Raw genomic sequence first — 24,472 nt, 5'->3', positions numbered from 1 at the left:
GGCCTCTTAAAACTCTTATTGGCACTATTTTTTGTATCCCTCCACCTGTGGAGCAAGGCATCTTTAGTACGTTCAGCCCTCAGCAGGAGAGGAAAATTATAACTGATCCATTTCAGAAACCTCTAAAAGTGACCTAAAATAACTTTTCTATATATAAAAATGTCATGATTTTAATGTCCATTATCTCATGACCTAGCAGAGTTAGGAAAAGCTCTTGTAGATCATTTTTAGTGGTTTTTAAAATGGATTGGTCACACTTTTCCTCTGCACAGTGGGACTCAGGGTACAAGGATAACTGGGCTTTAGAGATGAGGAGGGAAACAAAAATGTGTATCTGTGCTGATGCATCGAGAGCTGTTTCATCCTCAAGGTCCACGTGTTGTGCTCTTACCAGCTGAGCAGGGGTGCTGGAGCTGGTCAAGCAACAGCTGTTTCCAGCAAACCAGAGAGACAGAGGTTAAAAGGATGCAAAACACTGGGCACTGTGTGGTTGGAAAGCCAACTCCATCCCTGCCATTAGTCTTTTGTGGGGTCTTCAGAGATGATGACCCTGGGCCCAGGTTTTGCTGCCTGTTGCAGCCCCATATTCTGCTGGAACTGCTTGAGAGCAGCATGCCCATGTGGGATACACTTGGCTCTGGTGCAGCCTTTCATCCCCTCACTCTGAGCTTTTGCAACAAGGCTGGTTGCAGCCCAAGCCTCTGGGAAGCTGCCACAGCCAGGCATTAAACACGCCAGGTTTCCAGAGAGGACATCAGCAGAGCAGAGGACATCAGCAGAGCACGTGGGAGAAGTGGCTTCCTGCCATGCGAGAGGTTAACAGACAGATTAGAGAGGGCAGGCACTGTTTGTGGCGAAAGGAAAGGAACTCTGCCTTCACATAGTTCAGCAGCTCCATGAAGTGACAGGGAAGTAAATATTTGCCAGGATTAAGGAGGCTGTGTGCAGGAGAGAAGTGCCCAAGTGGCTCATTGTGTTACTTGGGCTGGTTTTGGCGTGGGGCAGGTGCTGAGAGCTGGACATCATCTGGGGGAGAATGAAGGAGGTTGGAGCAGGACACCCCACACCCAGAAGCACTGCCCAAAGCCTCAGGGCAGAAAAAGCCTTTAAGGCTGCTCCCTTGATGGCTTTGTTTTGCTCCACTGCCTTTCTTGCTCTCTCTGTCGGCCTGATGGGCTGGCCCACCTCCAAAGACAGCATTACAGAGTGCCGGATCGATTGGAGCCTGCAATTTTATTTGCTGTCTTTAAGAGCCTTTGATGGGCAGCATGAGCTGTGCCAGCGAGCGCCTTTCATGGGAGAGGAGGGGAGAGGAACGAGGTTGCAAGACACCATGTCCCACAGGGAGATGAGGGCCCTGCCACCAGCTTGGAAAAGACAGAGTGGGCAAAAAGAGCCCTCCCAATGTACCAAGGCAGCTGAGAAGGGGCTTGCAGCCCTCTCCTCCGTGGTGCCTGGCAGTCATGGTCACAGTCACCCATGTGTTGTCGTGGTCACAGCTCCAGGTGGCACATTGCACTGGCCCTACACTCTCCTGTGGGATGGATTTACTCTCCATCAAGGTGGAAAATGGGGTAGTTGCATGACAACCCCCTCCCGAAACGCCTGTGGCTCCTGGACCGATGGCTCTTTGCAGAGATGGAGGTTGCAGGAGTGTCCCTGTGAGACAGCTTGTGTCTGCCCAGAAAGAGAGGGTGATAGCTGGGGCAAGACAGCTGCTGGGGCAGTAGCATCCCTTCAGCTGCATCTGTGCTTGAACTCTGCATCAGGAGGGCAGAGATGCAAGGGTGGTTTTGCCCCCTTCCCCAGCCTCTTCTTTCACCCCTGGCTTGCTAAAAGGCACTAGAGGATGAAAGGTGGAGTGTGCTGTGGACACAGAGGGTTGAGGCTGCATTTGGGGCCCCAGTCCTGAAGCAGAGGGCAGGATTTTCAAGGCATTCAAGGCTGTGAAAATGGGGCATCTTCAAAGGCTGCTGCAGAGTGGGCTGGAAGCAGGGGGCAGCTTGGTCAGCCCCCACCTTCTCCCAGCAAAGCAAACCTGGAGGCATGAGCCCACCCCAGCCTCCTCAGTGGAGGAATTAGCTCAGATCACAAAGAGCCATATCAGGGGTAATACTGGAGACAATGGAGGTAAATTATCCTCAGATGGACTACTAGTGACACAGTAGCAGTGCAGCATCTGGGGCCGTGCGGGTAGGATTGGATCCTGCGGGACTACAAGGATGCTCGAAAAAGCCCCTTCTGCTTCTGCCTGGCTTCCCGGCGTCTCCCGGTTCCTAGTGGGACAGCTGAGCACAAGCAGCAAATGGGCGAGACGCTCACGGTAGCATCCCTAGTGTCCCCAGCTTCTCCAGCGTCCCTAAGTAGTATTCCCAGCCCCAACCCTGTTTGCCGGGGGCCGGGCAGGTGCTGTTAGCCCACAGTGCCACCACGCGGTCACCTGGGCCCCAAAGGCTGCCCCTAAACTGCGTGCACCCCTTCAGCCCCTTCGGAACACTTCCAGAACCCCCACTGCATCCTGCAAAGGGCAATGCTGCGTTTGCCCCCCCCCTTCCCCGGGGAGGCAGGGAAAGGGTTAAGGAGCCTGCGAGGAGGAAGAGGATAGAGCTGTAGCAGGGATCAGGCCCTTATCTCTGGCCTTGCGATTAGCCACTCTGTTTTGCTGTGGAGGGTCTGCTTGAATAATTTAACTGGGAGGCTCATTAACCAGACTCTGGCCTTCGTCTGTCGGCTGAAGGCTGAAATAGCCATTAGGAGGAACACGCGGAGCGAGCAGCACAGCCTTCCCTCCTGCTGGCCCCCTCCACTCCCTCTCCCTCTCCTTCTCCTTCTCCCTGCTCCCTGACACTGCTGCCCTTGGCTCTCTTGTCATCTGCTGGCTCCCTCTCAGCCCTGCCCCAGGGGTGCTGGCAGGTGTGCAAGCCCCGTGCCTCAGTTTCCCCTCATCAGACTGTAGTAGACTCTGTAGACTCCAGCTGCAGCTGGAACTCATTGCATCCCCCCCCCCCCAACTTTTCTAGCAAAAGCCATCTTTATTTCCTGAGCCTGGGCTCTGCTGTGCAATGCTGAGCCAAGATCCCGGCATCCTGCCCTGGCAGTCTGTGCTCATGGCAGACCAGCTGGATTGGCCCTCTCCAGGTGTCTGCTGCTGCCCATCAGGGTCCTGCTCTGGTTCTGGATGTGTCCTTGAGGGTGTTATGCTAGTGAGACCTGGGTTGTGCCTAAGTGGGACCGAAGAGACCTCCCAAACACCTGCAGCTCTGCAGGGCTGCACACACATTGGGGAATTGCAAGATATGGCTGCCGGGATGCCCTGTTTTCTGTTGATGCTTCAGGTTTTGGCCTCCTTCTGGTGCAGCAAAGGCACCGACTCCTCCACCCTTTATGCCTCTGGCCCAGCAGGCAGAGGAGTGTTAGACTGGTGCACGAGTTCCCTGAACCAACATCATAGAATCATGGAATCACAGAATGATCTGGGTTGGAAGGGACCTTAAAGACCATCTCATTCCAAGCCCCCTGCCATGGGCAGGGGCACGTGGTGCACATCCAGCCCCGGGAGTGTATTTAATGGCAAGGCACTGTACCAGGGTGCTGCAGTTGGAGCCAGACTCTGCTCTTAGCAATGCAAGTGCCCAGGTACTGAGAGGAGTTGACCTCAGCATCAGGTCAGTTAAAATTTTTAACAACAAGGACGAAATGTATCAGCTGAAAGGTATCACATCTCATCCTCTGCCAGCGCTGGCCTTCGGCATTTTGCAAAGTATTTCTGCAGCTCTGGCTGTGCTGCTGCAAAGAGCAGGATGTCCAGGAAAGCCGAATGCAGTGTGGGTTTAAATTCTCTTCTGACTCTGATGTCTAGGACCAGCTAACGAGACCAGAGGAAGGCTGCTCCCACTGGGTGCTCTCATCCTGTCTCCAGTTGTCTCCTGGGAGGCAGAGCCCTGGGATGGGATGCTCTGCCCCATGCCAAAAGCATTAACACTGCTAATCTGCCTGCAGAGCTGAATTTTTTCTGCTGGTTTCACATTGTTACTCGTCATCTTGCCAGTGGTCCTTCATCCTCCCTCTAGTCTTTTGGAGGATCATCCCTCAACAAGTTTATCACTCCCCAGGGATGTGGCAGAGAAAGCTGAGAGCAGTGCAGCTTAATGGGGTCAAGAGAGCAGCACCTCCTCCTCATCAGCAACATCTCTGTTGCAGCCTGGAAGATAATTTCCCCGGGTACCTGCCAACCCCCTCTGTCACTCCATCTCTCATTAATGGTGAGCTGCCCAGGGAGAAGGGGAGCTGCTGTGCACAGCCCAGTCCAAAGTAAGGTTTCATGGGGGACCTCAGCACCATGTATGGGACAAAGACCCCCAAATACTTCCAGCAACTGATAAACACAGATCAGGCTCCCATTGCAAACTCTTTCCTCCCAGGCTGACAGCAGTAGGGTCATCCCCTTGCTCGGAACCTGGTGATAATAACCCCTCCTCAGCAGGTAATTACTTTTCTCTTTCCCTGGCAGCCCCGCCGAGGGAGCCAGTGCTGATGTGCCGATCCAACAACTACCCGAAGGGTTTCTACTGCAGCTGGCACCTGCCTACGCCCACCTACATCCCCAACATATTCAACATCTCCGTCATGTAAGTGTCTGGGAAGGGAGGGTGGCAATGGGGCGAGTTTTAGTCCCCACAGCCTGGAGCAGGTCTCAAGTAGAGCCATGAAGTCTTGGGGCAGTGAGTCTGACCTGTGCTGAGCATATGGGATCAGTGTTCCAAAAATGGAGCTGGGGAAGGATGTTTCAGGGACATACAAACCTGATGCTTGGGACTGGGGCATTGTGCCAAGAAAGTTTTGATTTCCCTAGAGGGGACAAGGAAAGTCCCCATCTCCCAGGTCCCCTCTCCGTACCTCCCAAGACATCCTCTCTGCACCAGTTGTCTGCAGTGGAGGTGGTGCCTGCTGTTTTTTGAGACATTTGGCACATCCACACACTTTCCTGCTGTAGTCTGGCTATGTTTGTGCAGCAGCAGTGTCTCTCAGCTAGAAAAGGCCATGGCATGGCATCATTCCCCCCCATGCCTGGGTTCTGGCACAGCCCTTATACAGGCTGGTGCCATGTATTATCTTCTTCCTCTCGTAGGAGAGGCAGACCCAACCCCAGCAGGGTCCCATCTTTTCCTTGAAGCCAGCGTGAGGACATTTACTGCAGTCTCTGTGTAGGCTTAGGATAAAACATCACTGATCCTCCCCAGTTTCCTGGCAGGAGGAAAGCAGCCCCTTTGGCTGTGGCAGAGGCTGGTGCATGGGGGCCCCGTGGGCTTAGTGAGGACACAGAGATGCTTACTCTGCAGCTTCCTCCAGCAGCTTGGATGCGTCCATAGGTAACAGCTATTCTCACCTCTGCTTTCCAGACACGGCACAAAAGAGATGGTCTGTGAGAAGGATGCAGTTCCCAAAAACAGGTGTCACATCAGATACCTCCAGCTCTTCTCAACGGTGAAGTACAAGGTGACTCTGACAGTCACGAATGCTCTGGGCAAAAACTACACCACTGTCACCTTTGACGAGTTCGCCATAGGTAACTTCCACGGCAACAACTGGTCTCTCCAAGGTGGTGTTGGGGTTGGCTTGTTCTGTGCTCAGCGTCACCCACTGGGGAGATGGGATGGGGAAAGGATTGGCTCTCCAAGTGGAGCCTCTTGGAGTCTCTATCCATGCATGAGATGGAGACGGGGTCTGAGCCATGCTGGCATCCTCCCCATGACCCTCTCATTCTCACGACCTTGCTGTAACTGATGCCAGCACCTGAGCATCCTGGGGGATGGCCACAGCAGCCTCCATGCTGGTCACATCAGTGACCTGGTGCCCTGCGTGGTCCCATCCCCAGTGGTCCAGATCGCCCATGGTTGCTGAGCTCCTCCCTGCTTGGGAGACTGGGAAGTGGCTGCCACGTACCAGGGCAGAGACGTGTTAAAATTGTGTGGTCCAAGTGGTGTTGCCCATCTTACCCCTCAGAGTGTCCCTAAAAGAGAGGTTTGGTGTTTGTGCTGGAAGCAGTCCTGGGAATTAGGAGTGGAAGGGAAATTAAAATGTCCCATTCACTTCCCTCCATCCTTAGTCAGGATAAAGTTCTCCCACAGTCAGCCTCCCCCAGCCCTTGCCCAATATGCTCCTAAAAACCCTATTCCCCTTTTTGCACCCCTTCACTGCCCCATCAGACGCTATGCAATGTGAGACAGGGAGCGGGAGGCTCTGGGAGCTGAGATGTCCATGTCTTGGGCTGTGCCGCAGGGATTCTGCCCAACCATGTCCAGACCCACGGTGGAGATGATGCTCTGACCGTGAAGGGCAGGCATGAACTGAGGAACTGAGTGCCAGACACAGCAAAACAGGCAGCTTTTGCCACCAGCCAAAGCCAGATTACAGCTGGTGCTGTGACATCCTCAAAGAATGGGAAAAATAGGAGAGAGTAGAGTTCAGGAATACGTTGAAAAACAATTTGCTGGTTACATGTGGCAATTACTGGACCAGAAAAACAAATAAATGAATCATTGAAGTGCAGCCAGCAGTTGGTCTTCGCCTTCGGTGTGCTACACATCCCAGTCCAGAGAAGCTGGAAGTACCAGAGTACAAGAAGAGGAGCTCCACTGGTATCCCAGATTTTCCTTTCTACTCCAAATCCTGGAAAATATTGAACAAGAAGCAAGGTGCCAGCTCTGAACAGAGCAGGATGCTTTGGGAACATTGCTAACAAGGCAGGGAGCTTAGTGGGAAAGTGGTGGAGTTTCAGTCACTTGAGTGCCTTTAAATGGAAATTGTTGTGTTTGTGGAAGATACACTCCTTAAAAATGAAGGTAACCTCCAACCTGCAGGGCCCAGGACAGCAATTAAGCTGCATTTTCCAAGTTCCTTGCATTCCCTCCTGTAGGAGTTCAGGGCATCCTCTTGTATCATCTGCATCCCACCCATGCCCTGCCTGGCTTCCCAAACATCTGGTCCTTCATCCAGCACACAAGGGTAACTCCCCTGGGAAGCACACCCAGCTGCAAGCCTCGGGCATCCCAGCACCAGCACAAGCCGGATCCAGCCCAGCAGTCTGAACTCAGCCCAGGTCGGAGGAGTGGTGAGCAGAGGCCAGTGCTGCCCCAGGCCAGCCCTTAGCATGGGTGTACTATAGCTGTCTCTTGCAAGAGTGCCTGGAGAGGTGCAGGGTGCCTGGACACATCCCAGCATTTGCAGTGGGAGGCGAGACCACCCAGCATTACCTGGCAGATGCTCCAGGATGGCACCTGGGGAAGGGGTGATGGGCTGATGCTGATAGAAAGGGTCATGTCTTGCACCCTGCCACCAGCCCTCTCCCATAACCAGTTCAGTATCTAATGGCCTTAGAATCTCCTCAGGACTTAGTATGGACACCATGGATAAGTAGCACAGAGAGGGTGGTAACAGAGTGCTGAAGAAGGCAGTCAGGAAGCTTAGCAGAGTCTTTATAGGATGAACTCTGCTGCTTCTGAACAGCAGCCACCTACCCCGAGTGGAGCTTTGCCATCCTGGTGTTTCCAGTTAAAACGAGAGCACTTTGTTAGTGCATTTCGCCCTGCAGTTTTGCCCCAGGTTGGCTGCTGTCCTTACAGAAGGTTCAGTGCCTCTTCCAGCTCCCCTCTCTGCAGCTGCAATCCAGTACTATGTTCCAGCATGGTGGGTGCTGGAGGTGTGGATGTAGCACCTGACAGGTTTTCTGGGGATCTCCACTAGCATTAGCAGGGTTGATAAGATCTCATCTTGGAAATTTTTCTGGGTTTCCCTCTGCTAAGTGAAGAGTTGGAAAACTCACGGCTCAGGGCAAAGCCGCTGCTCCGGCTCGTTGAAAAAGTGCTGAGTGGGAACATTGCAATATCTGGACACATCCCGCTAAAATGAAGAGACAGTGTCAACCAGCACCTGTGTGATGCTTCTTCTAAAACCCATGGGCTGGGGTTGTCAGAGCATGCCTTCTGTTTTTCCCTTAGCTTAGAGAAAAGCGTCATACCTTCTGCATGGAGGTTAAACTCCCGCCGTGAAGTCCTGATCTCATGCCCTACTGGGCACGGAGCAATCCGGAGCAGTGCAGGGCAAGCAGCTTTCCCTCCCAGCACCATCTGAGCCAGGAGCAGACCCTCTGCTGGGTTGGACCACCCACTCAGCCTGGGCAAGCACAAAAAGCCCCCTGGGAAGGAGTGACCTGCTTTGGTTTTTATTCCTCTCTCCTTGCTCCCTCCCGGGAGCCCACAGCAGAAAATCCCTTCCCCAGCTGCTCGGAAGATGGTCTCTAATTGAGTGGAAAATGATTGGTACTTTCTTTTGCTGTCCTGAGCCCATGCCTTGCTGGCAGTCGTGCCGTGCTGGTTATTAGCAACCAGCTGCGAAGGGTCACTCTGCTTTGTCATTTTCAATGATGACTGGAAAAGCTTTTCTGGCCCCCTGGGCCCCATCTCCCATTGGTAGGAGATCCGGGCTGCCTTCCTCCTCATCTTACTCCTGGAATTTGTTTTCATAATTACATCTTCTGCAGAAGTATTGATATTGGTAAAGGTGAGTGTGAGGAGGTTCTGCAAAACCCTATAGACATCAGCGCTCCAGCCTCAGGCAGGAGGAGGTGGGAAAGGGGCTGGATGGGAGAGGGCCGAGATGCAGAGGCAAATACCAGGGAGGAGTGAGATGGTGTGTCAGGAGTGGCCACCTCCTCCGTGATGGCTGGGACAGCGTGGGAACATTTGTGATGCTCCAGGACACAAGCCAACCTTCCTCACTTGTGTTTCAGCCCAATAACCAGGTAGCTGGTTTTTATATCCACCAGGAAAGCCAGATCACCACACAGCATCCCATCTCCCCACTTGTATCCTCGTGATCCTGGGGGAAAATATCAGAAGATGCACAGCATTAAAAGGAGGAAGGCAGCCTTGGATGGGGCCTTGCAGGCATGGGTGCCTTCCCCATGTCTGCTGCCCATGTCCTGTGTGACCTTGAGAAGGTCATTTGATTGTCCTAGCTCCAGCTCTGTGGTGATGAAGATGCAGAGCATCTCAGAGAGGCTGCACGAGCACAAACGTGCCCATGTCTGTATGAAATTTGGAGTCTTTGAACACGGGTATACAGTTGCCTAAGCAGAAGGTCAGTTCAATTCATACTACTTAGGGAGCCAGAATTAAATTACCTAGACTGACATTTGGCTAAGACATGGAGTTTAATATCCCTCTGCTCATGGAAAATGCCAGGGGATATTTAATGGCCGCAAGGGATCCATTTTAGTGCTTGTTGGAGAGATGGGTTGGGCAACGGGCTGCTCTCTGCCACAGGGTCTCGGCTGCCTTTCTTGAACTGCCACCTTCATTTTGAGGCATGTCTGACAACAGCCAGGGGCAATGGATAGCTAAAGACTCACGGTTAAGCATCAGCATGCAGCGCCTTAAAGAAAAACTGCTCTCAGATGCTCTTCTTGCACTCCAAACCCTCGCTTGGACACGGCAGCCAAAAACCAAGTGGGAAGAGCTGTGAGTAGCCTCCTGGCCAAGTCCCCTTCCCAGGAATGTCTGATGATGCTCCCTCAGCTCTGCAGGATAATATTACATCTGGTTTTATAGCCGCTTAACCAGTACTCAGCCTAATGCCCATCATCCATTATTATTATTACTATTACTGCTTTTATTACGTTACTGCCTGCAGGCCCTCGGTGAGGACAGGGCTCTATTATGCTGGCTGATGTACATCCAGACAGCCCCTGCCTCACATGTGCAGGCTGAATGAAGGCAGACAAAGGCTGGGGAAGGAGGAGCGCTTGTCCCTGTCTGGGGAGCAGGGACCCAGGAGGCTCCAGGGGATAAAGGACTCCTTCAAGGTCACATAGAAATCAAGGGGCTGGATACACCCTGTCTCCCCTTGCTCCTCAACTGGCCCCTATGGGACTAGTCCAGGTGTTTCCCATGATGTCTCTCCTAGGAGACATAGGTCTATCCTCTCTGGACAGGCTGCTGGAGGTGCAGTCACCTCTCCTGGCTGCTGTATCCCCACTGCCCTGGAGGGATGTGGCAGATTTGGCTTTGTGCTTTTGGAGGGGTTGGTACTGCTGTGCTCTCTAGCCTGGGCTGGAGTCCCGTGGATGGAGGGACACGTGGGGAGGTAGCAGGGACTGCTGGTTTTCCCATTAACCCACAGTGTTGTTTGAAGCCTTGTCACAGCCAGGAACATGTGCTTGGAGCCAGGGCAGCCTTCTTCTGTGCACCAGGAACAGTCTCCAACCCACGGGAGCCGGGCTATGGTCACATCCCTGCAAAATGGGCAGGTGACTCCCACCTCAGCATCAGGGCACCCTTTTTTCTGACTTCCTCCAACCATCACATTTCTCATTGCTGCCCAAGCGCATTTACCTTGCCCAGCACGACTGAATTTAAGCATGCCTCCAGGCTGGCATACTAAAAACCAGGACCAGGCTCCCTGTGTTACCCCAGGGAGTATCCATTACGTCCACCCCTAGGCCTGCACTTTCCTTTGCGCTTCCTCACTGCAGAGCTGCAGTTCACAGTCATCTGCATTCATTCAACCAAACAGACTTTTGTTTGCAAACCAAGCCTGCTGAGCCAGTGCTGGATTTATACTTTTCCGTATGTGTTTGGACTCCAAGTCCCTGTCGATGGAAGCTGATGTCCAGCCCGAGCCCTGGGATTCAAAGCAAACGTAGGAATTGCAGAGCCATCTGGAGTAGCTCAGCACAGCACAGCCCCAGCAAGTCCTCCTGCTGAGGTTAAAGCTGTAAATGGAAAATCATGTCCTGTCCTGCCACAGAGAGTGGTCAATGGGTGCTGGGAGAGTGGCACAAGGCACCTGTGGTCAGGCACATGAGTGCTTCCTTACCAACCACTCCCTGAGCCTCTGGGAGCATCCTCTGAGCACCAGGTGCCATGGGGATGGAGGAATGCCCAGCCCTCCTTGCACTCGCTGTGACAGAGGGAAGGTGATGGGAGGCAGGAGAGGGTGATCTCAGGGTGGTGATGAAAATGATGGTAAAGAAGGACTGCAGCAGGGTGAGTGCCAGGGTGCTGAGCAAGAAGGCTGGGGAGGTGGTGGTGGGCTATGTTTGAGGCGAAACAGGTAGCCCACCAAGGTAGTTGGGCTGTGGCTTAATTTCAGCAGCCCCCCATGGCCAAGAAAGTGTGTCTGAAAGCATCACAGGCTGGTTTCTCGTAAGAGGAGGATGCAGTAATGGTACAGGGAATGTGTCTTCCTGGAGACAGTTGCTGCGATGCCACCATCATTCTGGAGCAGGATGGCAGCGAGCAACACACACTTGACTCCACTTGGTGCACACTGGCCCCACGTCAGTGTGTGGTCCCATTTGAGCAAAGGGGGAGATGCCCTTCTTGCACAGGAGAGGGCTGCAGGCAGCAGGCAGGCAGGCCAGCGAGGGAGCAGCTCACTCACCCCCTCCTTCCTCTCTCAGGGCAGGCAAAGCCCCTGTGTGGACATCACCTCCCGCCCACAGCAGGTGAACCCTGTGGTCAGCATGGAGAAGAACTCTGAGAGCAGAACAGGAGCTCTGCTAGGCAGAAGGGGGCTCCCCATGGCCCTAGTGTTCCTGCTTCGTGCTTGGCAGTGGAGTTTGATGCTGGCATCTTCACAGGCTGCTTCTTGAGGTGGTCAGAGCTAGGGGACCATTACTCAATCCAGAGATTTTCAGGCCAAGAGGGATCCATTCACCTGCATGTGGTCATCAAAACAGGGTTAAGGGCCTTCCCAGGACATGAGGACTCACGTGGATTGCTATTCCTAGAGTGCACAGAGAGCCCTCTTCCACCTCTGGCACAGCTGTGTGCCCAGCTCCCTGTGTCCAACTCCTCCCTGGCTATGAGCAAAGGAGAAGCATGGGCGTACACACATTTTTTTAGCTTTGCCGTTTCAGTTGGGAATTTGAGCTGTCAGGATTGATCAAACCCTTGGCAAGGAACGAGGCTTGCTCTGCAACAGGCAGCGACGTTCATCACAGCCTGTCTGTGATGTGCTTCTGGCACTCTGAAAGTAACTGCAACATCAAAGCATGTTGCATAGCTCACAGCCAATTAATATTCACTTCAAATACATGTCAGGTAGCAAGAAAATATTCCTGTATCCCAAAAGCAGAGTAGGGCAGACAGAGAGAGACCTGGAGTAGAAAGTGACCAGGGCAAGCCTTCCCCTTTAGCAAATATGTTCTGCTATTGCTGTGAATGCCCCAAACCCCAGCCCCAAACCCAAGGGCTAAACTCTGGCGCATCACTCTGAAGTAAGAGGGTTTGAATGTGGGTCACACTCCCAGAAATCAACAGGTGCAATGAAAGTGCAGGATTTGGGCTTGGTGGGCTCCTCACCCTGACCTCATTAGCCCTGTCCAGGAGGGATGCTCTCTGCCCAGGCTGGGTTGTTTCTGCCAGCACTGGCACCTTCTTAATGGTGGTATTTTGAGCCAGGACAGCCATACCACTGACCTGGACAAGAAAAGGTGATTTGCATCTAATTAGTTTGGGAAAAGGATGTTCTGCCTGTTGGCTGCTATCCTTGGAAAGCACATGGTGCAAAGTCCAGCCAGCTGTGCCAAGGGGTATAAAGGAAGGATGCCACATCCAAAGCTTTACCAACCACCTTTTTGTCTTCTCTTCCAGTAAAGCCAGACCCTCCGGAGAGTGTGGTGGCCAAACCCGTGCCCAATAACCCTCGGAGATTGGAGGTATCATGGCAAAACCCCTCATCCTGGCCTGACCCTGAGTCTTTCCCGCTCAAGTTCTTCCTGCGATATCGGCCTCTCATCCTGGACCAGTGGCAACACGTAAGTGATGCTGCACTATGTGGGATGGGACAGAGCAGTGGGAGCTGGTGACTGGGAATAAGTTGCACTGTGAACAAGGTTCAGGGACGAAAAAACTGTAAAGTTATGGCCAGGCAACCTCTCTTGTCCCTTTTCTCTTCCTCTCTATCTTTTTTTTTAGTTCACACTGCCTACAAATGGCTCTGCAGGCTCTCCCTGCTTCACATTTTCATCCACAGCCCCTACCTAGTTTCCATACATATGTTCTATATAAAACTTGCCAACGAGATGTAAAAGGCATTTAAAGTATAAATGTCACCACATTTAAATGCGCCTCTGCCACATTTAGATTTTGAACTGGAGATAAAATACCTCTCGCTGTAACTCAGAGCACAGTCACGGAGTGATTGCTGCAATGTTATCGTATTTTTTACTTTTATTTCTTGTTTCTTTAAAAAAAATAGTCGGTGAAATCCTCGACAGCCCGGAGGACAGATTTCATTTGTTACTGCAGGAAGATAATGAACAGGCTTTCTTTTTTTTTTTTTCTTTTACCTCTGCATGCTGCTTGTGTGCTCGACTTGTGCAGGAAAGCAATCTGCCACTTGAGGAAAGGTGCTTCTACGCTGGCATGGCTCATCCAGCATGCCCTCTGTGCTGAGCAGGGCCAGTCGAAAGCCAATTAGGTGCTTAGTGCTTGATAAAGTATTTTGAAAAAAAAAAAAAAAAAGACAAATAGGAGGCAGCGCCTCATCCCCAGCACCTGGGAGTCAGGGAGCCAAGCAAGATTTTCTTCCAACCAGCTCTTCCTGGGGAGAGAAATGTGGGAGGGGATGGGAGGCTTTGCTCGTGTCTCTGCAAGGTGTTGGTGTCTCAGAGACTTCTTTTTGCGTCGGTTGGGTTTTTGATGAAGCAGCGCTGCAGGTCATGTTTCAAATTGCAGTGTTTCTTATGACTTTGAAAATCAGAGGGTATTCCTGATTGTTTCTCTGCCCTTTGCTTCCCTCCTGGGAGTGGGAGGGCATCTGAGGAGCATTCTGAGGGGTAAGAAGGCAGAGGTGGAGTTTCGATGTTAGTTTTCTGTAGGTACTTTTTGTCACTTGGGGGAGAAATGCTCCAAGTGTAGAAACTGTGCCAAAAGGGGAAGATTTAATGGCAATTGCTAAACTCAACATCAGTTTTTTCAAGGTGGGAAATTGTGGAAAAAGCTAATCTTTTTACCCTACCACAACCTGATCCAGCCAACTACCCTGATTTGCACCCAAAAATGGTGGAATAGCAGTGAGATATCTTCTCACCTCAACACCTCCAGGGTGGTCAGTCCCTCCATCACTGGGTATTGGGTACAGTATTTGTGGGGTCAAGCCATGACAGTTCCCTCTCCGCAGAGCCTTGAGGGGATGGTGTGGCCTGTCCATCAGTGCTCTTGGGCAGGCAGCGGTGGTGGGAAATACATGGAGGTGTTGGCAACACTGGTGGCAAGGCCACTCTAGTTGGAAAAGGCAGTTCTTGGGCATTAAAAAACCTTCATTTCTCCTGTATAAAGATATCTTGAGGTTCAGAGAGAGAGAGCTTGAGGTACCAGCAGTCATGGTGGGTGCAAGGACGGCTGGGAAGGGTTCATCTCCCAGCATTTTGAGAAGGTTCACCAGCCCTGGGTGCTGCTTTTAATCAGAATCACCTTGCAAGTGACATGCTCCTTATCACTGATGGATGGAGAAGAGTGTTTGGGGAATAATTTGCTCGGTGAACAAGTGCAAGCATTCAGCAAGTGAGGTACCAGCCTTGTTTTCTGACTCTCTGCCCTGCTGGCTGGATAATGAAAAATCTGATTTGTAGATGATTTGAGGAAAACTGCCACTATTCATCAGATGAATTATTCGCGAAGCCTAATTCAATCAGTTCCCAAACACCAGGGAATGACACTGCTGCAGCAACTGGAGCTGTTCTGGCCCCAGACCCCCTTGGCACATTCAGCCTGCTTAGCCCAGCCGGACACCCTGCAAATGCAGGCATTTGCACCCAAAAATGAACCCTACCGATGTCAGCATGCTAGGACCATGCGCAAGCCACACTGCACTCTTTGCTTGACTTATTTCTTGTTGTCATCTTGTGGGGTGTCTCTGTTCCCCCAAATCCGGAGAGGAAAGGGAAGGACATGGTTTGGGAGGGCCAAACCTAGCTCAGCCAGCCAGCTTGTCCTACGGTGGTGGTGTATTGTCTCACCTCAAAGGGACAGGTGCCCTGAGAAAGGATGAGGTGGTCACACATGCCGTGCTTGCATGGGAGTGTCTTAATTCCTGTGGAGGTGTAGGTCTCCTGCCACAAGCTGCTCCCTGTCTTGGCTCTAACTGTCCCCACTGGCTGTTGGCATGGAAAAGCCCTTCATTTTTATGCCCACACAACCTTCATGCCAACAGCAGGGCAGCTTGGGAGTTCAGCAGGGTTAGGAGAAGTCCGTGCCAACAGTCAGGAGGAGTTGGGTATGTTCTGGCACATCCCTGTGTGCTCAAGGTCCCCAGGCTGAGCCCTGTTCCTGCCTCCTCATGGCAACCCACCTCTGCATCAGCTGTGGGTTTTAAGCATCTCCTTGGCTGCCCCGTGGGAAGCCCAGCACCCCTGCAGGAGCAAACCCACAAAGAAGCATAGGAGGCTGCCCAGAGAGAGGAATATCCATGCAGGCCTCACTCACACGTGATATTTCTTGGCAGAAGAAGCATCTCCCCTTTCACCTCTCCACCTCCCGTTATCTTTGCAGGGTCTGATTTATGCACAGCACCTCGGCAGGCAGGACTGAATGAGCACTAATAGGATCAGATGGATGTTGAGCTGTCGAATACCATAGGGCCTGATTCAATCAGCGTCTGCTTTCTTCCAGGCTCTTCCTTTCAGGATTTTAATAATGCCAGGGCTTGGCACCAGAAGATGAAGCTGTCCGTGGCAGGAGCGGAGGATCTTATCGAGACTGCCACTGTGCAAGCGAGCCATAAATGCAGTTTCCCCCACCAGAGAAAGTCAGGTGATGCTTGGTCCAAGCATCCCACCCCATCGAGCAATCTCTGGGGCTGACCCAGAGGTGGGGGATACCCTCATCCCATTCCCAGCGCTTTGCAGATTGGGTTTGAGTCACAGCATGCCATTTGCACTCTCTTTCCCCTGCTCAGCAGTGCTTTTCTGCTCAGGCCACTTAGCAACTCCAGTGTTGCAGTTTGCTCTGGGAATTACGGTGAAGTCCTCTGGGAGTTATATCATGGAGAGATGATGATGATGATTTTTCACATGGGCGTGCAGTGAAGCATGTGCCAAATCGTGCCACTCCACAGCAGCTCCCTCGAATGTGGGCACAGGCATTTTGTAGCTGTTGGAGGTGCAGCCATGTCACATCATGTCACCATCATGTGGCCAAAGACTCCCCTCCACCCCACCAGCACTGAGCTCACTCTGAAACTCAAGCAACTTTAAAGTCACACTCTTCCCTTTCTGGAAGAGGGGCTGGTGGTTTCTCTGCTGCCAGTAGAGAGATGGATATTTGTAGCCTAAACAGGTTTTTTTATTCTCTCCTTTTGGCAGAATCTCCCCTTCTGTCTCCTAAATATAAAACATTAAATGTTTAGGGTATTCTTTATTTTTCTCCTGCTTTTAAGTTTGTAATTCAAGCCAGATTAGCATGGTTTCCTCTTCTGTTTTATAGCCCCATCCTGGCCCCAAGCGAGCTCTCCCAATGCTTTCAGATGTTCCTCTAATGGCTTACCTAGGCTGGAACTGGATACCCTTTCCTAATGGATTGCTAATAGCCTGTTTCTGGTTTTACAGGCTCTTTCAGTTAACTTGCAACAGCAGCGATCGCCGCACTCACACTTGTGATCTCCCCACAAGCACATCTGCACATTCACCCCTAGATGCAGGCGGGTGGCCAGACACCATTCTGAGCATCTTTGGGGAGCCCGGAGCAGGTCTTGCACCCAATTTGCTCCCATCCCATAGCATTTTCCAGAGCAGGATCTCCCCTTTTCGCAGCTTTTGGAGGGCAGTCACATGTGCTGAGCACTGATCAGCTCGATGCACATCCTGGGAATGTGGCAAGGCTCAGGAAGGTATTTCTTACGCAGCGTCAGAGCTGGTGGCCAGACTGAGGGAGGATTTCCTCCCGTGGGCTGCCAGCAATTTGCAGATGCCGTCGTGAAGTCTAATTGAACCCATTGGCCGTGCTGACAACATGAAATGTTAACGAAGCGTGAGGCGGGCTGCGCCTCAGATCTTGAGATTTGCAGTAAAAGGTCATGAGATATTTAAAGCTAATAATGTGGTTGGGTTCTCTCCTTCCTCTTCTGTTTTTGAAGCATTAGAGCCACGTTCGTGAGCATTTGCAGAGGCTGGAAACATCCTTCTTTGGAAAAGCAAGCAGAGGTGCTCCCACAGTCACAGGATTTTTAAGAACTGGGGCAAAAAGAAAGAAACGTAGACATATGTGCCTGCTCTGTCTGGGCAAATGATGGGGATTTGGGGAAAGGAGTGGGAAGTTCGTGGGTATTGCCAAATATTTAGTGTTGGGTTTGTTGGTGTGAGGACAGCATTGTCCACTGGACTGGCCTCCCTCACCCAGTGTCGGACATGGCTGCCAGGGTGGGCTCAGGGTCATCTCCCAGGGCAAAGCAACACTTTTTTGCCAAACAGGTGATATCTCACAGTCTGTCTGTTGAAGTTCCTGCCTTGGACCAGCCTGAAATAACCTGAAAATGTGAGCTAATGCATATCCTGCTGGTGATGGGCAAGGGAGAGGGACAGAGAGAGTTGAGGAGGGAAACAATCAGTGCCACTGCCTGCTACAGCAGTGTCCCCACCAGCACTGTGGCAATGTCACTTTGTGACAGACGCGCTTCTTTGCACCCATTTGCATCCCCCCCGTGCCTCTGCTGCTTCTCCTCTGCTCCCCCTCTTCATGAGGCAACCTTGGCAGGGAGGTCACCCTGAGGGAGCTGGGTTACAGCTTCACGCTTGGTAGCTTTTATTGCAGCATTTCACTCCCTTCCCCTCCTGGCTGCAAGTCAGTGATTAAAAAAGAAGAGGAAAAAGAATTGAATTAATAGGTGGGAGCAAAATGTTGAGGCTGTAATAGTGTCGCTCGCAGCTCAGTGTGGGTCAGGCAGGGCTGGAGCAGAGTGTGTCTCCAAGGAGGATGGAGGTGGGAAATGCCTAGAAATCACCTTTTCCATCCACCCTCCCCCCAGCCTCAGGGACACAGCTGAGGCTCAGGACCCGTGGCTGGTGTTGTCTGGGTGCTCTCAGGCCAGTTGAAAACTACAAGTGACCTAAAAGTCACCGAGCACCTGGCAGCTGTAAAGGTGCCACTGAGCAGCAGAGCACTCATGCATGCACTGTGTGCCTGTACTCACCTGCATGCTCACACAGCCACAGGCAGGTAGGAAGGTCCTAGCAAGCCCAGCTTTCTCTGCTCACATGCAGAGCACCCCAGGCAGGTGCCTGTGCCCTGCCATGCCAATGCACAAGCTGCTTTCACCCACAGCCCACTGTGTCAGTGTGGTGAATGCATCTGCGGGCAGATATGTCAGTGCTAGGCAGGGTTAGGGCTGTTCTGAGCACCCTCAGCATCCCCAATCCCATCTTCCCTGCAGCCACAAGTGAAAGTGAGCTCTGCCAGTTGTCACTTGGCAGAAGGGACGAGCACATCTGGAGAGAGAGTCCTGTTATTAGCAGTGTTACAGCCCCGCTTTCAAAGATGCTCTGTGTTTTGAGTTTGGAGGGATCTGTTCAGCTGCATTTGGTGTGACACAGCCCTGGCTGCAGAGGAGCCCTGTGATAGCTCGTCCTCCCAGACCCACAGCAGGGCTGAGATATGTGCACCAGCACCACAGCAGACCTTTCAGGAGGGGGTGATAGCAGGGAGCACAATTCAGACCCTGCTTGGATCCTCCACTACCTGCCTGGCAGAGAAAAATAGGAGGTCATTCACTTTTCCCAACCTTTTAATTATTCTGGTGTCCAGGTAGAACATTTTGTCTGTGGTTAGCCCAACTGATTCCTGTGGCGCTGTGGAAGGAGGAGGTATTTGGGGGCTTCTTTGTTAGTAATGAATGTCAGACCTGTTTGCTCTCCAGACATGGCTTTGAAAGGGAAAAAGTAAAACATTTCTTTTCCACATGGCAACATCTTTTCACAGGCTGCAGTGACTGTTTTGCAGTGACCCTCCTGCACTTCCCAGCAGTGGAGCAGCTTGCTTGGGGATTACAGTTTTGGTTTAGTTTGTTCCCCAGGGCAGGTGAGAGCCTGCTGAGATCCCCCTGCACTCATAGGGACTGAAGGCACCTGAAACAGCAGTGGCTTGTGTAACTGGGTCCCTGCAAAGCTCCTTGTAGCCCGGTAGCAGGATCTGGCTGCTTGTTGTGGGGAAAAGTGGCTGTGAAATCAAGCCCACTGGGGTGTCCCATCCCTATCCCACTTCCCATTTCCCCCATCATTCAGGACAACTTGAGGAGCACCCAGAGGAGGAGGAGGGTGCAAGGATGCCAGGTGCATGGCACACCTAGCTGTGCTCTTACGAGCATGTTTCCATGCATGCTGTGGGTAGCATAGGCTGTGTGAGCACATCAGCTTCACCCTACAATAGCCAGGGTGCTCCTTTTATTCTGGGGACAGCAGACTCATCCAGGCTTGATACACCTGGGACAGGTGCATGGTTTCTGTCCTGGCATGCACAGAGGTGGTGTGTCCCTGCCGTGGGACTGAGGGGTGCCAGCCCCCATCCCCGTATTGCCAGCAAAGCACGCCCTTCCTGCACTAGGAGCTGTGCTGGAAAGCAGGAGGTGTCAAGGAATGGAAGGCAGAGCCAATGCTGCCACAGGGGAGCCAGCAAACACATTTTCATGTGGGATACAGAGAAGGAGGCATCTGATCCCCCTCCACCTCCTTTCAACACGCACCAGCCCCCATCCCAGCTGCCAGGGCAGGGACGGTTGGGGTTTTCTTCCCTTCCTGACCCATCCCTTTCCAAAGGCCATCTGGGCTTCAGACCTGCCTGTGCATCACCCTATTCACAAATAATTGCTACCTGGTCCCACTGGACCAGGAGCAAAGCCCAGATGGGAACAGAACACAGTGACCTTTTCTACTGCTGGGGCACCCTGGCAGGGTGGGCTGTGGACCATGGGAGCAGGGTGGGGGGATCTCGGAAGCAGGGAAGGCTTTCTTAGCTCCTGCTGTGCTGAGCGCTGAAAGGCAGCGTCACCAGTCTGCAGGCAGAGACTGGAATGAGGGCACACATCTATGTTCTGTGTAGGAGTGTGAATGGCTCTTGTGGATGTCCCCAGGCCTCCAGCACATGTGCAGGGGGGACCAGCATGGGCAGGGGGAAAGCTGAGTGTGGGTCCATCATCTCCCCAACCTGCCCTGGATGACTGTCCCCCACTTATCAATCCCCTGGGCTTATCCTGGTGCTTGGGACTGTGGGTGGGCCCTCAGCAGATCCATAATCGTTCCAAACAGGCTGGTTGGAGTATGTGACCACGGCATGGAATGGGATCCCAGCCTCCGCTGTCCTCAGCAAGCTGTTGTCTGAATTACTGTGTTCAAGGGCTTTTTTTCATTTCTCTCTCCTCTATCTCCTCTCTCTTTCTTTTTTCTTTTTTTTTTTTTTTTTTTTTTTGCAATGCTAATAGCTCTGCATTGCACTGGCTACTGATCCCTCATTAATCTGGGCAGCACTTCACAGCCAGTTGGACTGACTTTTGGCAGGTACACAAAGGCAGGCAGCGACACGCAAACCCACCCCCCCGGCCAAAAAAATTACCATGCGCAGCCTTCCTCCAACTTTTGTCTCTGTGTGGCTGGGTCGGGGATTAAGGAATTTCTCTCTCTGCCTTTGATGCTGTGTGTCCATCCATCCCCCCACAGCCTCCCCAGTGTGTCTTCCCTGCCGTCTCTCCCTGTCTGTATCCAGTTGGACCCAGTCCCCATGTGCTTTCCCATCTGCTGTGGCACTTCTGTGTTGAGCCATGGCCTTTCTCACCCACCGTGGCAAATACTGGATGTGTCCCTGGCTACCCAGCTCAGAAGTTCTGCATCCAGAGGTCATATGTGTGGGGAGAGATGGATGATGTCGTCCATGCCTTCTCTTTTTGTCTGTTGTGTAAAGCAGAGCTTAGGGCAGCATCCTCCCAGGTCCTATAAGGAAGGTCCTCCAGGTTTTCCAGCCTGGGTCCTGGGGGTATGTTCCCCCTCGACAAACAAGGCACAGACTTGACCCAGTTGTGTCTCTGACACAACATCTGCAAACATTCAGGTTTGGTTTGTTGTTCTGGGTGGGAAGAGGCAGGAATTGCTCCCAAGGGGAAGCACTGAGCTGGCAAGGCTCTTTGGGATAGAGAAAATGCTCCTGGATGGAAAAGCAGCCTGGCCAAGTCAGTGAGACCTCGGTGGGGCTGGTCTATTGCAGCCTGCTTGCTACAGGTGTCAGAGAGGAGCCATGGGGGCTCAGAGGATGCTGAAAGACCTGGAGAAAGCCACACACCAGCTGCATAACCCCAGCATCTTTCAGAACCCTGTCTTCATTCTCTTATTCCAAGCCACCCCCAGCCTAGCACAGAGCAATCCAGGTCTGCAGGGAGTTTTCATTTCATATAATTGTCATTAAGGATTAATTTAACTTGATCACCTTAGCATTGCCATCCACATTGGTGGATGCCACTAAACAGCTCTGGGCTGACCCCATCCAGGTGGGTCCCCACTGTGTGGTGTGCACAGTGCTGTACGGGCACCCCGGCCTGCTGTGCCCACCAGCAGTACACCTGTGAGCAGTGACTGGAGCCACTGGCAAAGGCATGAATCCCAAGGTGTGGGAGGCAGGCACAGCCTCACCATGCCACAAGACTGCAGGGAGGTGCCTTGCCAATCAGACCAGGTGATTCACAACCTTATGGGTTTCCTGTCCCACCTACCCATCCCTAGGTGCTAGGGCCATGAAAGTGTGTCCCTGTGAGAAGAGGGTACAGAAATTGCCTCTGCAGCTCTGCTGGGTGCAGCAACAGGTGTGAAGAGCCCATCACGTCTGAGGATCCTGATCCATCTTGGACCCTGGTCCTGGGCTGAGGAGGGCGGGAGCTTGGTGGGGCTGGTGGGATGTGTCTTAGCCAAGACTCCCTGCATGCTGGAGGATGCACAGCCTTGTGCTGCAGGAGGAACTGGCATCCTCCTTATCTTTTCCCTATCCTCCCTTCTGTCCAGACCTTGCAAGATTTCAGTTTTCACCTATCCCATTAAGTTAAATGGCCCCGAACCATTTTCCGGCAGGATGGACTGTACCTATGCCCCCAGGATGGGAGCAGTCACCCCCCTGGTATAGATTGCTGGGGACCTGTGAGCTAACCCTTTTACCTGGTCAAGAGGCAGCACCTGTGACCCTAGGGTTGGTGCTCAGCCTTTTCAGTTTGCTGGAAACTCAGGGAGACCCTGCATGGAGCCCCGCCAGGGTCTGTGTTCGTCTGCACCCCATATCAGGCTCTGCCCAGCCAGGCTGTGATCTTGGATCCCTTGGTAGGCACCCTCAGTAACTGCCCCCATGCCAACAGGTGAGACCCTATGGTGAGACCCGTGTCACAGTGGGAAGATGTCCCCTGGATGATAGAGGTGGACTCAGGCTTTGCTGATAGTGGTTTAGTGCTTAGGCACATGCCAGCTTGGTACAAGCCTGCAGTGAAACCAGTGGCACCTCATTTGCATCCCACCAGCACCATGGGTGTCAGTCATGGTGTCAGACCCAAGTTAGTGGTGTGAAGAGAGGCAGGACCCCCATCCAGCCCCAAAATCTGCAGCAGTGAGATGGACACGCGGCTTTCTCCATGCTGCCGAGTTTTGGTAGCACTTCATGCCTTGCTGGCAGCAGGAGGACCTTTGCTCCCTGTCGGCTGTGGGGGAGACCAGTCCGGTCTGCCTCCAGATGTGCTCCAGATGTGGGGCTCCTACGGGCCCAGGCTGGGCGGCAGGAGCAGCTGGAAATGAAGAGCCCAAGGGCCCTGATGTGCTGGGCGGAAGGCTGGATGCAGCTCTAGAAGTGGGAATAGGAAAAAAAAGCTCTCACCTGGTGCAAGAAAGCAAAATTGCCCCTCTGCCTGGTAAGGGATCCTCTACAGAGACTATAAAAGCCTGGGGTGGGGAGGGAGAGGGCTGCAGTTCACATGCCAAAGGGATTAAATCTGTGTCAGGTTGTTGCATGTGCTGCACCGTGGTTTCTGAAAAAGGGCTGGTTCTTTCTCAGGGTGGGTTCCTACTTTTCAGATACTCCTGTAAGCAGTGGGGTGATGACATTGACCACACCAGGCACTGGTGTGCACCTACATCTTTGGTGTGCACATCATCCCTGTGTGTGTAAAGCCACAATGCCAAGACAGCCTCATCCCACAGGTGCATTGGCTCAGGTACCTCCAGGGCACCCCAGTGGTGCAGCTTTTCTTTCTTTGGGCTTCAAGGACCCAGCAGAAGTTTTCATCTTGCTCCTGTAATTGAACTGAGTTCTTAATCAAATTCAGCCTTTGGTGCTCCCTGGGGCAGTGGGATTCTGTGCCTGACCTTCTCTTGGGTGGCTGGGGAGGTGTGGAGGTCTCTGTGTGGCTTGCACCATGAAGTTCCTCCCATTCATGACATGCTACTTGTTCTGCTTGAGCCTGAGCCCCCAGCTGATCACTGGTGTTCAAGGATGGACTGCATCAGACACACACCACCCCCTTACCCCTCCAGCATTTTTATTATCAGTGTGTCTGGGCAGACAGACAGGGTTCAGGGCAGATAAGGGGTGCTGTGTGTCCATCCCCCCCACCCACCCATGCACAGGCAGCATAGTAGGGTGGTGAAGCTGGCAGCATGTTGGTCCTCAGTCTGAGAGATGGGGTGGAGGGCATGCTCCTGCCCTGGTCCCCTCCATACCCTAAGGACCCCAAGGCCAAGTCTGACTTCATCCCTGGAAGGTCACTTGGGTGCTGAGCCCTCCCCTTCGGTCAGCCAGGCGTGTTTGGTCACTGGTATCTGTGCCATGAGGGACCATTTCTGCTGAGCATCTACATCCCCCTGTGCTTAAGCCAAGCTCCAAGTGGATCAGAGATCCCCCAGAAGGTGTGGACACAGTCTGGGGTTAAATCACTGGACTTTGCAGCAACAAGGACAGGCTAGGCAGGACCATATGTGGCTCAGGTAGCAGTGACAACAGGACAGAGGGAATATTTTCTAGGAAAGACAGCTGGACACAACTTGATCCTTGTCCAAAGGCCCAACCAGAGGGATGGAAGCCAGGACAGTGGGATGCCACAGGCACAGGAGCAGGGTGGCCAGGGGTGTTGCTGGTGGGAAAGCCTCCTCCCAGCACTGGCAATATTGCCCAGAAAGCTTGTTGCATACCCCATCCACTGCCTGTGACATCCAAATCCCAGCTGCCCTAACATGTCTGAGGGAGCCTGCACACACATCTGTTAGTTTCTGGTGACCTCTAGAGGAAGCTGCTCCACTCAGGCACCACGAGTCTGGGAGCAGGACCGGGTCTCCAGACCTTTGGTTTTGCTGCACATGGAGCATCTCCCTTTGCATCCCTGCCCAGGGCTCATGCCTCTCCCCACAACCCCCCAGTATTTCCCAAAGTGCTGCAAAATCTTGTTAACGTCCTCTAGCTGAGCT

At 52.7% G+C, this 24,472-nt stretch overlaps 1 protein-coding gene across 5 annotated transcripts in view; it reads left to right on the top strand.

Annotated features, from left to right (window-relative positions):
• The window catches only part of CNTFR (ciliary neurotrophic factor receptor), a 203,419-nt gene that overhangs the window by 175,030 nt on the left and 3,917 nt on the right, over positions 1 to 24,472 (top strand). For all 5 annotated transcript variants that reach the window (XM_051804628.1, XM_051804630.1, XM_051804631.1 and 2 more), the window contains 3 exons: positions 4,511 to 4,628; positions 5,400 to 5,566; positions 12,657 to 12,820. In XM_051804628.1, coding sequence (XP_051660588.1) covers positions 4,511 to 4,628; positions 5,400 to 5,566; positions 12,657 to 12,820 — 449 coding nt within the window. The remainder of the gene's footprint in view (positions 1 to 4,510; positions 4,629 to 5,399; positions 5,567 to 12,656; positions 12,821 to 24,472) is intronic.

The sequence above is a fragment of the Manacus candei genome, unplaced genomic scaffold (genome assembly GCF_025592945.1).
Source record: "Manacus candei isolate 608988 ecotype Guabito, Panama unplaced genomic scaffold, ASM2559294v1 h1tg000061l, whole genome shotgun sequence".
Lineage (NCBI taxonomy): Eukaryota > Metazoa > Chordata > Aves > Passeriformes > Pipridae > Manacus > Manacus candei.
Note: the sequence above shows the minus strand (reverse complement) of the source record. Positions and strands in the feature narration are given on the sequence as shown.